Source organism: Alosa alosa, chromosome 17, assembly GCF_017589495.1.
Source record: "Alosa alosa isolate M-15738 ecotype Scorff River chromosome 17, AALO_Geno_1.1, whole genome shotgun sequence".
NCBI classification, from domain to species: Eukaryota; Metazoa; Chordata; class Actinopteri; order Clupeiformes; family Clupeidae; genus Alosa; species Alosa alosa.
The window spans coordinates 5,640,357-5,655,565 of NC_063205.1; the positions used below are offsets into that span (position 1 = coordinate 5,640,357).

Below are 15,209 nucleotides of genomic sequence, written 5' to 3' on the forward strand. Positions count from 1 at the left end.
TTGCGTACTCTACTAAGTATTGAAGGTGGAAACCCGAGCCCACGTCTGTGCCACGGAGCCCTGCATTATAAGAGCAATGAGAGTTCATAGGAAAAATATCTTCATAGTGAGCTTCACACAGAGCTTCATACAGTTTATATAGAGATTCACACAAGACGTTGATTTCTTTTTGAGTTGTGTGTTTTAAAGCACAAGGTATGGGGTAATACTGCACTCAACTTTGACCCAAAGGCCTACGCACTGCAACTAAACACAGAGCCAGGGGAGGGAGGTGGGGCTAGAGTCTCTTGTTTATTTGTCCTTCAAAGAGCCTCCTCGTTCCTCAGCCATCCTGCTCTTTTTAGTGGTCACGTTTTATTCCCACAGTGGGTTGTGCGGCTTGCCAGTGCCTTGAAGTGGCATCTGTGGAGGCATCAGAGAGTAGGGGGCGAAAAGGGGGGTGGAGGTGGGTGGGGAGTGGGGGGTTTCGGTCCATGGAAGCTGGCTGCTACAAGTCAAAGCCCTTGACCAGCGAGGTCTCCAGCGTAATGGCGAAGTCGTGGAGGGTCTGCAGCACTCCGATGAGCGCGTTGACGGTGGTGCGGTCGCGGAGCATGGCGGTCTCCTCGTACATGCGTGTGATCACCGGGCACTCCACCAGCAGGGGGAGCCACTCGGGCAGCAGCCGGTCCCTGAGACACACACAGCAGGGGGCTAATCAGTGTCTGCGCACAGGCACGCGTTATCTCCACAACAACACGCAGGGCACAGGCACGCATCATCTCCACAACAACATGCATCATCTCCACAACAACACGCATCATCTCCACAACAACACGCATCATCTCCACAACAACACGCAGGGCACAGGCACGCATCATCTCCACAACAACACGCAGGGCACAGTGACCAACACAACACACCCGTAACCAGGTTGGAATTGGAGCATACTGGACCAGCTAGACAGAGGAATTTAGACTTTATAGATTCTGTCCATTTTTTAAAGGCACCCTTAACAGTTTTTTGACCATAACATAACATTACCAAAATCATTTTGATGGCACATAACCTCATAACATAACGGATGGCACTTCTGCCATTGTCTGAACGGCCCCCTGTAGGCGATTACCGACCTAGCAACTCTAGTTTCAGGTAGGAAATTGACCCCCCGCCGAAATTGAAAAGCAAAAAAGCTGCTATGCTACAGAAATTCTGAGATCTTTTCCTACAGACTGCTGTCAGTCCATTCCCTCTATATTATATCGGAGTAATGTTCATACTTTGTTGCAAAAGACGCATATTTAGTTTGTTTATTATTGCACCGCTCAACCACAGGGCCCCGAGAGCAAGTCTTATTAAGGGTGCCTTTAATGCTTTGGTTCTTGCCCTCTTTTGTTTCATTTTAAAATCCTGCTTCTCACCTGGCTCCTAAGCAGACGAGCAGTTGGAACTTGCCATCCTTGCCAATGCTGCGTGGCGAGTTGTTGATGGCGTTGGCATAGCGACAGAAGGTTTCACAGGTTAGGCCTAGAGGCTCTGCAGTCTCCTGCAAGTCCCCCATCTGATCAGCACTTTCCATATACTCCACTGCCTTCTCTGGAGGAGGGACACACACACACACAGCTTATTACATGTGTTACATATGACAAGAGACATAAATCCATCAAGGGATGTCCCAGAAACTTTAAGTCAGTGCAAATATTTCAGATCACTGTGACCCAAACAAATAGGGGAAAAATGATGAACACATCAGCTCTACAATTTCTCAGAATGGCCAAAATAAGAAAGTGCTTACAGACAATGCATCATCATATAACATCAGTAGAAAATAACTGAATACATGAATTCATGACACAATTATGCCAATGATCTGAAAAATCTGAAAACAATAGCATCTACGAATGTATAAAATTTATTTCGGGGGTACATTTCTGTGATAACTAGCCCTAGAGAGTAGGGGTGGCTTTGGGTGTGGTTGTCATGGAGAGAGGTGCAGTGGTGCTGGCGCATGTTTTATGCCCTTTCATTACATGCTAACGGCTCACATGATCTGGCGCTTAGAGACACCTCTCAGCCCTAATGCATGCAAATGACATGCAAAGGAGCTGGCTCCAACATGGGGATGCCACCTCGCTTTTTAGCCCGGGCACACAATAAAGACACACACACACACACACACACACACACACTCTCTAACATATTCACAGTTATGCATTTTTCCTCCTGACCTACCAAAGGCACAAACTGAACTGAAACCTACTACTGTTTGAATGTAAAAAGACACAAATCCCAAGTGCTTGATAAACCACTTGATATGGCACTGTTATACCACTGTAATCCAACAGGTTGTTACATAAATAATTTGCATACATGTCAAGCAATTCCCAAGCTCTCCACCAGTGTCAGTCCAACAAGCAGAACCCGACCACAGGAACAATTGGAGTACATCTATTTATCACCAGAGGGCACTAAAGCATCGTGTACATTACAGTCAGTAAAATGACCCACAGGAGAGCGGCTGAACATCTGCCCAACAGAACTCAGATATAATCACATGATTATATTGCCATTCATTATGTTACATAACATCAAGTTTATTCAATCAGGTGTAAGCACTGTTGCATGGAGTGCACATGCATAGAGTCAGTGTGAAAGAATGGCATGTCCCCGATGCCCTACTGGGGTATTGATTCTGACCATAGCTGTGCCGAGCAGTTGCCCTGCCTCCATCTCTCACTGACTGAGAATGGCTGCCTTCTGCCGAGATGTCTGCTACGAGGCGTGAACGAGTCACTAAAGATGTAACGGCCCCTTGCCTGGGTTTTATAGACGCTATTTCGGGCTTTATGGGTGCCGTCTGCACTCACCGACAAAGTCCCAGATGAAGATGCTCTTCTGGAAGAGTCGTGCCGTCTTGAAGCCGTGGTGGAAGAACTGCTCCAGAGAGCCCACCAGCCCATTCTCCCCACACAGCAGCAGGGTCAGACTACCTCTCTGGGAGAGAGAGTGTGTGAGTGTGAGTGTGAGTGTGAGTGTGAGTGTGAGTGTGAGTGTGAGTGTGAGTGTGAGTGTGAGTGTGAGTGTGAGTGTGAGTGTGAGTGTGAGTGTGAGTGTGAGTGTGAGTGTGATAGTGAGAGAGAGAGAGAGAGAGATTAGTTATAAGAAAGAGGAGAGTGGGAAGAAGGGAGAGGGACAAACATACCCCACACATGCGGATATAAAACGCTAATAAAAATGCTCTTTACTTCAGACTAATCCCCTGTATTGCCTTTTACACCTGCAGGGGACATCCTTCTTTCCCAAGTATGAAAGGCTAGACCACAGCGGTGTACTTGGGTCTCAATGCCTCCAGTGGGATCAATAGAGCAGCAGCATAGTTAACAACACCATACTGAGCAGTGAGGCCTGTGGCTACTGAGATCTGAGAGTAGCATAACGCGCTACGCACTGCAACACTGGCCATCATTTCTCCATAATCACGGTGGAGATGGAAACCAGGATCCCATGGGGAGTGACCGTTAGTGCCCATTTTAGACTAAACAAATGCACAATGAGCAGGGCATGCTGTAGACTCATTACAGAGAGTTTGTTAACCGTATGTAAGCATAATGTGTGTGTGCGTGTGTGTTTAGCAGACATTGTACATACCTCCTTCTCTGGCTTGTGAAAGTGCTTTATAATGTTGTTGACCGACTCCCCGATGCCTTCCTGTATTTGTGCTGAGGTTGGCTCTACAATAAAAGTAAACCAAGCTCAATAAACAGCACTATCGATTATGGATGCATAAGCTCTTGTAACACCACTCTGAAAGCACACAACTTAACAGCAAGTGCCAAACTGAATAATATTCACTTGTAAAGAAACACAGTGGTGCTGCGTGTGTGTGTGTGTATATATATATATATATGTATATATATATATATATATATATATATAATGTGTGTGTATGTGTGTGTGTGTGTATGTGTGTGTGTGTGTGTGTGTGTGTGGTGTGTGTGCACTCACTGCTGGCACGGCCACTGAGAGACGTGATGCTGATTCGTCTGGGCTGAGAGGGAGAGCGCTGCATGGGTGGAGTCCGACTCCCTCGCCCCGCCTCCTCATCACTGGTAGGGACCTGGAGCTCACCAATCAGAACCCTCTCCAGACTCCCGTCATCCACACCCTTACCCAGCCAGCGGCCGCAAGGGAACCTAGAAAACAAGGAATTACATTCACATCATGACAGCCAGTTATATAAAACTACAAATAAATATGTCCGAAGCACAGGGCCAGTATTGAGTGATCTCAACAGGGAGCTTCTTACTTGTACGTGTGTCCAGTGATCTCATTGCGGACCATCACACAGTCAACCAGCCACTTGGCCAGCAACCCTGAGTTGTCATGACCCAGCTGAACAGTGGTGAGCTTGCCAAGGTTCTGACACTGAAAACACACACACAAATAACAGTGAGATTTGTGCAATGATGTATAGGTGTGTGTGTGTGTGTGTGTGTGTGTGTGTGTGTGTGTGTGAGAGAGAGAGAGGGAGAGAGAGGTGGAAAAGATTTTTTTGGATAGGACTACAACCTAAAAGAGTAGAACTACTTAGAAGTACAAAAATCAGATTTGCTAATTTGCTGAAGATTAGAACAAAGCTTGAAAACAGGCCAATTCTAGTGCTACTTGCTAATAAGGAGTACGGCTCAGCCGTCAAAGGCAAATCAATGTGACGACTGCTATTAATTCAACAATAGAAGGAATCACCCATTATGACACTGATTATGAAGATGGATTTTAAATCACAAAGTGGCACCCGTGATGGCAAAGCTTAAAACTACTGTTAGACTAGCAGCTGAAGGTTATGAACGGCAGGTTTACAGTTGGAAACCAAGTCAATCCAAGCCAATCAAGAGAAGTTAGAGCCACACAGACAGGAGCCGAGAAGGTCGAGAGGAGAGGTCAGGTGGGGTGAGGTGAGGTCAGGTGAGGTGAGGTGAGGTGGGGGTGAGGGGGAGAGAGGGCCGCAGCGATGCAGGTCTAACCTTGAACAGAGCGGTGATGTGAGTGGGAGGCCTGAACGCAGACTGGGAGGAGGGAAGACATGAGTTAGGACATGATGGATGACCGACGACAACGCAGTGCCGGGCAGCAGGCTGTGTGTCGGGCCTCAGGGAGGCCGGGTTAGCGCCGTCAACACGCCTGGGCACTCTCAGGTCAAACTAGCACAACTAACATCATTTACAGTGTTGGCATCGTGGATTACTAACACAACTCCATGCCAAAATACTTTATGGGGTACACACATCTCTAACTTACTTTCAATCACTCAAACAGGTTCCAGACAAAGCTACAATAAACTACCAATGCATACATATGAAATATGTTGTATCACTTATCAGTTATCCACCACCACAACACCCACACATAATTGTAAAAGCACATATAGAGCAGCCTGTTGAGCCTATGCACCTTCTCTGATGGATACAGAGTAAAGATGGAGAATGTTCCAGTGTCTGGGATCTGGGAGCTAAACCACCAGCATCTTTTACCTGCCTACAGGTGTTCTCCTGGGAGGCTGCATATGCTTCTCATGCAAGGTTAATAAAATCCATTATTAAATTATTACTGGGTGGTCTTGAGATTTACAGGGAGAATGTATTAACACAAAACTGACTGAAAACAATTACTATTAATTATTTTGCCTTTCAAATGCATATACTTCAAAATGGCATTTATGAGGCATTACTAACAAAATAGCATTAAGTAATTGATGCTCTATTGATCCAGATGTTAATTTCAAAAACTCATAAATCACGATGCAGTTATTAGAGTTCTGATGCGCTCCTGTTCTAACAAGTCTACTTTAGTGCCTGCTAAGCACACTTTGCCTAATGCAGGAGTGCAGGAGTTAACACAAGGGAGTGTTGGGATGTGGGGAGGACAAAGGGAATGAGACAGCTGGCAGCCACACACACAAACATGCACCAGGCACAAATGCACGGAACTCACGTCGAAGGTCATTTCCAGAACGTTCTTGGGGATCTGCATGACGCCGGAGTCGCCCAACTCGCCCGCCACGCACACCCATGGGTTGGACGTCGTCATGGCGTTACTGAGCTTCTTAATGGGGATGATGACAGCACGGTATGGGATCACTGAAAAGACAATCAGAACCAAAACACAGTTATGTAAAGCAGTTCCAGAAGCACCATGACATTTCTTTGTGGCTGACACATTAAAGTGAGTCTTAGTCACAGTTTAATGGGCCTGTTCTTATAAAAAAAATTTTTTCGATCTGTATCTGTTACTTTTGTAAGAAATCTTCAGATAGCACCTAAGGCCCCTGTTCCATCTGAAGAGAAGATTGTAGAATGCAATGCTGTGCCACTGGTGTGCAGCAAGCGCGGCAGAGATAAGCATCTTATCAGTGCTCCCCTGGAGGAGCAGCGTGCCTCCGTCTACCTGGCACAGCCTCCGCCCGCCTGCCTGCCCGCCTGCTTGCTCAGCCTCCTTGGAGGGCCCGGTGCCAGCCCGCCTGCCCCGCTACAGCGCACCGCAGTCAGATCCAATCACAAGCCCCACACAACAACAGCAGCGCGCAGACGTGAGTGGACTGATGGATTAAAAAAAGGCATCGGTCTGCGAAAATGAGCGTTTTTATGGCCAGGTAAGCGGTCGGAGCTGTCGGAGGGTGGGATATTGCCTCTGTGCTCGCATCCGCTGGGCGGGTGAGGCCAAACAAACAGAGACGTGAGCGTCTGTGAGCTGTCTGGGGAGAGGTGGCAGGGGGACACACAAGGACGGGGCAGGACAGTGCAGACGAGGACAGTGACTGATCCGTCAACTGAGACGCAAAAAAAAAAAAAATGAGTTACTCGCTGGCCATATGAGACCGTGTTCAAATATACTTCATTAAATTAGAGATTAGAGTCAGAGGTCGGCACAGCCAAAAGGACCAGATGGAGGACAAAGAGACATTGTAAAAATAACGGTTTTGTTTTAGTACTGCGCTCTGCTCATGGTATGGGGTGCTGTTTAAAATGCTTTGGGTCATGTTGTCTTTGTGAAATGACATTATGTCAGACAACTTAATATGTGAAGTTTGTGGTCATGTTTTCACATGTAGCAGCATTTGTGCAGTGCGGGTCCTTTGCTCTGCATTGCTGCAGTGATTGAGAGGCTTGCGGTGGGGTAGGCGTGTGTGTGTGTGTGTGTGTGTGTGTGTGTGTGTGTGTGTGTGTGTGTGTGTGTGTGTGTGTGTGCGTGTGGCCGTTGCGTTGGTGTTGTAATGTTGTGGTCGTGTGCTGCTGGAGTTCATGTGCTGCTGTGCCACTCACTGATGGTGGTGAAAACGTTGGTGAAGCAGAAATAGTCGACAGCGTTGAGACTGAGCAAGTGGAAGAGGAACTGCTCCTTCTCCTCATCACAGCGCAGGAATGCATAGCGCTTATACAGCTTCCTGTGGGACACATTACACAATCACACAACTAGCCACAAACACAAGCAGTTTTTTGTAGTATTGCACAAGTTTAATTGTGATATAAAGATGGAAACCTTTGCATAAATCCATATTTGCACACCTATTTAGGACCACACATGCTCTTATACAAGTGCATGGCTCTCTATGTTCTGATTCGGAGAGTTTTTAGAGTTTTTAGGGGCTTTGAGTGTTCTGATTCGGAGAGTGGCGGTCAGTCACATACTTGGTTAAGGCTTGGTTGGACAGCAGCTGCTTGAGGTGCTGGGAGAGCAGCTTCTTCTCCAGGGAGAGGCGGATCCAGGCCCGGGCGCGGCCCACATCTGTCTTAATCTCACTCATACTCTGGATGTGCCTGAGCCACGGATAGAGTGATGGGGAAACACAATGGAGTGAGAGAAAGAGAAAGAGAAAGAGATAAGAGAGTCAGAGAGTGAGGGAGAAAGAGACGGAGGGAGGGAGGGAGGAGAGAGAGAGAGAGAGAGAGAGAGAGAGAGAGAGAGAGAGAGAGAGAGAGAGAGAGAGAGAGAGAGAGAGGGAGAGAGAGAGAGGTAATTGTGAGTTATGAAACTGCCCAACGACCACAAAACATGCAAAGAAAACTCCTCCAGCTGACAAGGGACAACAGCAGAGTCCAGTGGTGAAGTCCCCTGCACTGCCATGCGTGGGAGGCCTTGCAGGGCTTTCCCCCGCCACATCTCACATGAGCACACTCATCTTTTTCACACCATGAGCTGTGTAAACAGGAAGCACACATACCTCATATCTTGTATGACAGAGACGCGCAGCGTTGAGAGCCCGAGACCGGCATCAGATTTTCGCCTCTCTGGACTGTTTGACCCTGCAGGACAATAAGAAGGCCTTCAGCTTATGGAGCTTCCATACCTGTCTGTGTGTGTATTTGTGCACACGTGTGTCTGCAGTGTGTGTGTGTGTTTGTGCACTGTTTTCATGTCTGAAGTTATGCATTCACATGTACATGCATCTGTGTGTGTGTGTGTATGTGTGTGGCCTTGCCTGGTGAATCGGTTAGTAAGCTCTGTTTTTCCTCTCGGGCCTGATAGTGAAGGAGATGTGACCACAAGGCTGACTTCCCCTACAGATGGCCAAGAGAAAACAGGTCATGAGTCAGCACAGAGACGGCAGAGTGGCAGAGGCACGCATGGCACACGCATCTCATGCAACACAGCATTATCTCTCTTCTTTATCTTGTGTAGATCACCGTAGAAGATTTAGTGAATGAATATGCATATGTGTGTGTGTGTGTGTGTGTGTGTGTGTGTGTGTGTGTGTGTGTGCTGACCTGTTTGACTTGGAGGCCATGGCTCCAGATCCTCTCCAGCAGGTCACAGAGGCTGGCGATGAGCGTGTTCTCCTCCAGGCCGGTGATGCTGGCCTCTCCGTGGCCCAGCTCCACCGCCTCCCTGCCCATCTTCTCCACCAGCATGCGCTTCGTCTGCACAGCACCACCCTTCCCGTTAACACACACCCAGAGGATACCCACGCACCTACGCACCTACGCACCTACTGTGCTCTTAACGTTCGCTAAGGTGCAACATATCTCTGAGTGAGGTGGCATGTCTGTGTGTGTGTGTGTGTGTGTGTGTGTGTGTGTGTGTGTGTGTGTTTAGCCTCACCTTCAGGCGACACTCCTTTAGGAGCCCTTCGACAAATTTCCAATTTGTCTGAGCGATGACCGCTGGGGAAAGGTCCGACAGCTTGGGCTGCCGCAGGTTCTTCCCCAGACTACGGGCCTCCTGCATGTACTTCTACACACAGAAACACACACACACACACACACACATACACACACACACACACACCGAGACAAAACAGAGAGAAAGGAGTTTCAGCTTCAAAGAAATATCACAGGGACTTTTGAAAGTTTCCAGAGAAATGTAATTAAAAGATTGCTGAGTAAGTTTAACAAGTTGCGGTATGTCCTCACTGAAATGACATTTAGAGGGATGGGAGGGGGAATCTGTGTGATTGAGAAGAGAGATGTTCTTTTAATAGAGTGAAGACATTATGGCACTTTGATCTATCCTCCATGGAAATATCTCTGAAGCTAGGCCCTGTTGTTTGCAAATGAGGAGGAGGAATTGACCTTGAGCGAACAGCTGTTGTGTTGTGATTCTTTTAGTTTCTCACAGAGAAGTCCCACAGCTCCATAAGTCTCGTACTTTGGGAGCATTTCTAACTTGTTTTGAGGATAATCTCTGGTTAATCAGAGGATTCTCTGATTGTTTAACACTCTGTAAAGCGCCATGAGACATGTGCAATTAAATTGCTATTAAATTGAAAATTGAAATAATAGTTCTAAATGGTTTTCATCATTGAAGAGCCACACTGAAATAAAACAACATAACTACAATACCACCCCCCCCCCCAAGAAAAAAAAACCAACAACAAAACAAAGCAAAGTAAAACCTAAACTTCTGTTCAGTCTATCATCGTCACCTCTTCCCCTCTCTCCATGCCTCTGTGTCTAATCTGTCTCTCTCTCTGGTTTTGCTCCTGCCCCTCCTTTCCTTCCTCCCCTCTCCTCCCTCTCTCTCTCTCGTGGAGCTAATCTCTCTGGGTGTTCTCTGCTCTGCTCTTTCAAGATCCCATCTCTGTCTCCCTCTTTCATCCTGTCACACACTGCCCTCGTCACCCAGGAACCCTCTGAACCCTCGGAACCCTCAGACAGCAGCTCTGCAGCTGGAGGACATTCCACTGTGACTAGATCTCCTTTGATGGGGGCCCACAGAATAAAGGACCTGAGGGGATGTTCTTTTTATCATTAATACGCGTGCAGGTGTGTGTTAGTTACTGACACCCATAACGTGTGTGATTCCTCAAGCAGGTGTGTGAGTGGGCAGGGGTTGAGTGGTGAGAGGGGAGGGGGGGTAGGGGTTGTGAGGGGGGCGGGGGGGTAAACTGCACATGGACACTCCCTTCACATACCAGGCAGCAGGCTGAGAAGGACTTTTTGGGCGGTTTAAGAGGCGGGGGAGGCGCTTTGTCCCACTCCCAAAAAGCCATAGAGTTCTGCAGCACCAGACACCCCTCCACCTGCTGGTGGGGTTGGTACGGCCCAAACCAGCACAAGAGCGCAACGCCAGGCGACATGCGACGACCGGGACAAACAGAACGGAAAGAAGACAGGACAGAAGAAAAAAGAAAAAAAGAAAGAAAGAAAGAAAGAAAGAAAGAAAGAAAGAAAGAAAGAGACAGACAGGCAGACAGGCAGCATGCACATGAGCACACAACACACTTAGACAAGAGAACGCTGAACAGAAGACAGGCCAAAGAAAGTCCCAAACAAAACAACGTGAAAGGGGAAATGAGGGAAAAGAGGAAGGAAACTCACAAAAAGAGACAGAGAGACGGAGACCAAATTAAAAGTACCAGACAAACTACCTACCATACTAATAGTTTGAAAAACAACAACAAACAAACTAACAAAACCACCAGACAGATGACAGAGGAAGGGACAGGGGAACAGAAAGATCAGGACTCTGACACGGCTGTCCAGTTTGAGGGAGTTACCTCTTTCAGGTCGTTGTCCAGTCCTAGGTGTTCGTTGTGATGTCTGTGCCTGTCCTGTCGGCGCTGAGATGTGGCTGTGCGATTCGACCACCTGCAGACAGACACACACACACCATCAGAAACACAACCACTAATACAAGTACAATACTTTAGGAATCTACAGCATATCAAGATGTAGACAAACACTGCTTAAAAAGACACATATACTTGAGTATTTCCATGACTTCTTTGTTTCAAATGGTTCTGTATGGTTATAGCACAATCCAGTTGAACATATGTAGACGTCTGACACTGCTCCACAGTTCTCTATGATTTATAGTCTAGTGTACCACTAGCTGCTGTGCAGCGGGAGGCTTACTTGTTATTCGTGGGTCCGGAGGCCAGCACGTCGGCCTGCAGCTTGGGGAAGAAGCCCTGCTGGTACTTGCCCTGGCCAATCTTCATGTCCAGCAGGTGGGGGTGGATGGCCGTGTGATCGATCTTCATCAGTCGCTGCTCGATGGCCTGGGCTGGAGGTTGGATGTGGTGGGGAGGGGAGGGGGAGGGGGGGAGAAGCGACAGCAGCTTAGCACCAAAATCAAAACCCAATCAATCTGTCATTTCAAGCATGACATGATGACATGAGGGAAAATATCAGCCGCTGAGCCACTCTGACACAGACAGTGTGCTGGTGCCAGCGGAGCAGAGAGAGAGAGAGAGAAAGAAAGACAGAGGGAGGGAGGGAGAGAGAGAGAAAGTGTTCACAGCCTGGCAGAAAGTGCTGTGGACTGGACTGTCCCCCACAAGGAGCCTTGGCCAAACATCAAAGCATTGTTGTTATTCATTAGGACATGAGTGCAGTCCTTTCATCCTGCTCGCGCTCATCCAACCTCTTTATCTGCCTTTCTGTTTGGCCCCCAGCCCCTCCATCCCCCTCTCTCTATCCCGCTCTCTCTCTGTCTCTCTATCCCTCTCTCTCTCTGTCTCTCTATCTCTCTATCCCTCTCTCACCCTCCCTCCTTCTCCCTCCCTCCCTCTCCCTCCATCCCTCTCTCACCCTCCCTCCTTCTCCCTCCCTCCCTCTCCCTCCATCCCTCTCTCTCTATCCCCCTCTCTCTATCCCTCTCTCACCCTCCCTCCTTCTCCCTCCACCCCTCTCTCTATCCCTCTCTCACCCTCCCTCCTTCTCCCTCCCTCCTTCTCCCTCCCTCCTTCTCCCTCCATCCCCCTCTCTCTGTCTCTCTATCCCTCTCTCTCACCCTCCCTCCTTCTCCCTCCATCCCTCTCTCTCCATCCCCCTCTCTCTGTCTCTCTATCCCTCTCTCTCACCCTCCCTCCTTCTCCCTCCACCCCTCTCTCTATCCCCCTCTCTCTCTGTCTCTCTATCCCTCTCTCTCGCCCTCCCTCCTTCTCCCTCCACCCCTCTCTCTGTCAGGGACATGTACTGGGGGCTACATTACATAAGAGCCTGCTCCCCTGCATACGTACGGCTAGTGGAGGCTGATGGGACACTGGTCAGATAGATCCGTCTGCACGTGGGCTTCCGAGCGCTGAGAAGCTGCGAGACACCCAGGCTGGCTGGATGGATGGATGGGTGGATGGAGACTCTGGGCTCTCCTGCCTTAATGCTCTTTCCTGAGTGCACTGTTTACATTCCTGCATTCATTAACTCTGCACAACCTACATACCGGTATGTTACGGAGCAGAGGACCTGTTTAAGCCAGTAAGTGCATGCCAGTAAGTGCATGCCCGGTTGTGTGTGTGTGCGTGTGTACGTGTATGTATGTGTGTTTGTGTGTGTGTGTGTGTGTGTGTATGCATTACGTGCATGTGCATACCTATGTATACGTGTGTGTGCGCGCGCATTACGTGCATGTGCGTACCTATGTGCATGTGAGTGTATGTGTCTGTGTGTGTACATGTGTGTGCATGACTTGCATGTGCGTACCTATGTGTGTGTGCCTGTGTGTGTCTGTGCAAATGCATGTGATTGTGTGTCTGAGCTTGATGAAAGTTTAATGAGAGAGCAGCACAGAAACTTCTCCAGTTTATCTCACTAACACACAGTAATGTTGTGTGTGCTTCCCCTAACATCAACAAAAACAGAAAGTCATAATTGGAAATGACGGAATACCAGTGATTCTGAACACATACAAGAGCATATGCATATGCCCTTCTGTACTCTCTCTTGGTCTCACACACACACACACACACACACAGCTGGCCAGTCATCCAGAGTTTCATTACCTATGCAGTCCTGCAGCCCTAGGCTTCCTTCTACAGATGCAGCAACCGTAATTAGTGCAGTTAATGAGCTGAAGTCAGATGAGTTTTAATTAAGACAAAAGACCTGGGCCACTCGAACACATACACTTGCCAACAGCTGACAGGCTCCCTTTAAAGGACTCCGGACTTCCTTCAGTGTCCACACGGACCTTGGGACTGCCCAGAGGCTCTGCCTCTGCCTGACCATGTCCTTTACTTCCTCTGGCAGGAGCACTTAACATCCATGTACCCTCTCCAACTCCAGGAGATCTGAAAGACTGCTTTATGTTTCTCGCTCGCTCTCTCGCTCGAAAGACTTCATTAAAAACCTCCTCACATCTCTCTCTCTCTCCCTCCGTTTCTCCCCCATGTCTCTCTCCCCCCCATCTTTCTACCTCCATCTCTCTCTCCCTCTCTGACTATTATCAGAGCATCAGAACAGTCTGCCCTTTTGTCTATTTGGGTGCGGGTGTGACGCAGCCAGGGAAGATTAATTTTGCCTCATCATTCAGCTAACCTTCTCCCAAAGTCCCGCAGCCTTCTCTGTCTCTGCCACTGCACTGAATGACAAAAAGTCCACACACAGTACCCCTGATAATGTACACACACATGCATACAATTCCCACAATCCTGGGAGTCACCTCTATTTGGCAGAATGCCATTCACTTAAACACTACACATCTTTCTCAGTGCATCGCAGGGATTAAATGCAGAGAGATTTGGGAGTTGTTTCTATGGGATTTGAGAGCTCTTTTGAAGGGATCTGAAAGAGCTCCAGAGACTGCGCTCATTCGACAGGTGAGCTCACCTGACTCCTCCAGTATGGTGCACCTCTGGTAGGTGGAGGAGCGGAGGCTGGGGGCACGCACGTTGAAGAGGCGGGCTTTCTCGATGCGTCCGTCAAACACCCGCAGCATGGGCTCCTTCTCCTCCCACTGGGACATGATCTTGTTGTCGATGAAGGTGGCGAACATCTGCGTCTCGATGAAGTGCGACAGGAATGGCAGGTAGGGCTCTGGCTGGTCCGACAGGAAAGAGGCCTGAGGTTGGACACACACACACACACACACACACACACTTTTATTTGCTGCTGGTGACACACTGTCCTGAACGGGCACAGTTGTACCTGCCACAAATAAATCCAATTTCACACAACCTCGCCAATTTCTAGCGGACAGATAACTCATTTCCTGTGGCCTTGGGAGCAGGCAGTGTCTGCCTACCTGTTACACTACCATCACTTTAATACCAAACTCATCCCTATTGACTCATCTGGGAGCTGTTGACTTTGCAATGATTCTCAGAGGATGAAAAAATACATGTTCAATACTCGAGTCAAGGAGAGCACTTTCTGGCCGGCTTCTGTCTAAGTGGGGTCAATTAAAAGTGCTGTTTGAACGGTTCTATAATGTTAACATCGACACTCTCATCTCCTGAGCAGCCCATTCTGAGAAGCAGAGCCTCATTAGGGTGATGAGTGAATCTATGGCAACCCTATTTCTCTAAGAGCAACATCTGCTTTGCCTGAGGAGGCCAGACTAAGAGGGACTAGCCTGCAGCTGCCCCACATTCTAGTTAATACCTATCTGATGGATCGATGCAGACATGGCAGGGGAGGAGAGCAAGCCATTAGTGGACACACTCTCCTCTCAATTGATGTCTCTTAGCAAGAGAACAACAAGGGGACATGATTGTGTGAATGGGTTTATGTATACTTCTCTTGTGTATGTGTGTGTGTGTGTTTGCTCCTTTTGTGTGTTTCCTTCTTTCTTGTGTGTGTGTGTGTGTGTGTGTGTGCAGTATGTGTGCGTGTGGGTGTGTGTGTGTGTGTGCAGTATGTGTGCGTGTGTGTGTGTGTGTGTGTGTGTGCAGTATGTGTGCGTGTGTGTGTGTGTGTGCAGTATGTGTGCGTGTGCGTGTGTGTGTGTGTGTGCAGTATGTGTGCGTGTGTGTGTGTGCAGTATGTGTGCGTGTGTGTGTGTGTAGTATGTGT

At 48.4% G+C, this 15,209-nt stretch overlaps 1 protein-coding gene across 3 annotated transcripts in view; it reads right to left on the reverse strand.

Moving 5' to 3' along the window:
* Positions 1–440: 440 nt before the first annotated feature.
* Positions 441–15,209, reverse strand: part of dennd5b (DENN/MADD domain containing 5B) — a 60,149-nt gene continuing 45,380 nt past the window's right edge. Inside the window, exons 8-25 of one of the 3 annotated variants that reach the window (XM_048267313.1) lie at positions 14,025–14,256; positions 11,331–11,481; positions 10,973–11,063; positions 10,388–10,498; positions 9,076–9,207; positions 8,742–8,894; positions 8,456–8,534; positions 8,198–8,279; positions 7,665–7,793; positions 7,299–7,420; positions 5,971–6,116; positions 5,004–5,045; positions 4,286–4,404; positions 3,985–4,172; positions 3,628–3,710; positions 2,847–2,973; positions 1,401–1,575; positions 441–671 (exon numbers count right to left, since the gene is read on the reverse strand). In XM_048267313.1, the coding sequence (XP_048123270.1) occupies positions 488–671; positions 1,401–1,575; positions 2,847–2,973; positions 3,628–3,710; positions 3,985–4,172; positions 4,286–4,404; positions 5,004–5,045; positions 5,971–6,116; positions 7,299–7,420; positions 7,665–7,793; positions 8,198–8,279; positions 8,456–8,534; positions 8,742–8,894; positions 9,076–9,207; positions 10,388–10,498; positions 10,973–11,063; positions 11,331–11,481; positions 14,025–14,256 (2,346 nt within the window). In that variant the 3' untranslated portion in view covers positions 441–487. The remainder of the gene's footprint in view (positions 672–1,400; positions 1,576–2,846; positions 2,974–3,627; positions 3,711–3,984; positions 4,173–4,285; positions 4,405–5,003; positions 5,046–5,970; positions 6,117–7,298; positions 7,421–7,664; positions 7,794–8,197; positions 8,280–8,455; positions 8,535–8,741; positions 8,895–9,075; positions 9,208–10,387; positions 10,499–10,972; positions 11,064–11,330; positions 11,482–14,024; positions 14,257–15,209) is intronic. The other 2 variants (XM_048267314.1, XM_048267315.1) reach the window with 2 other exon arrangements.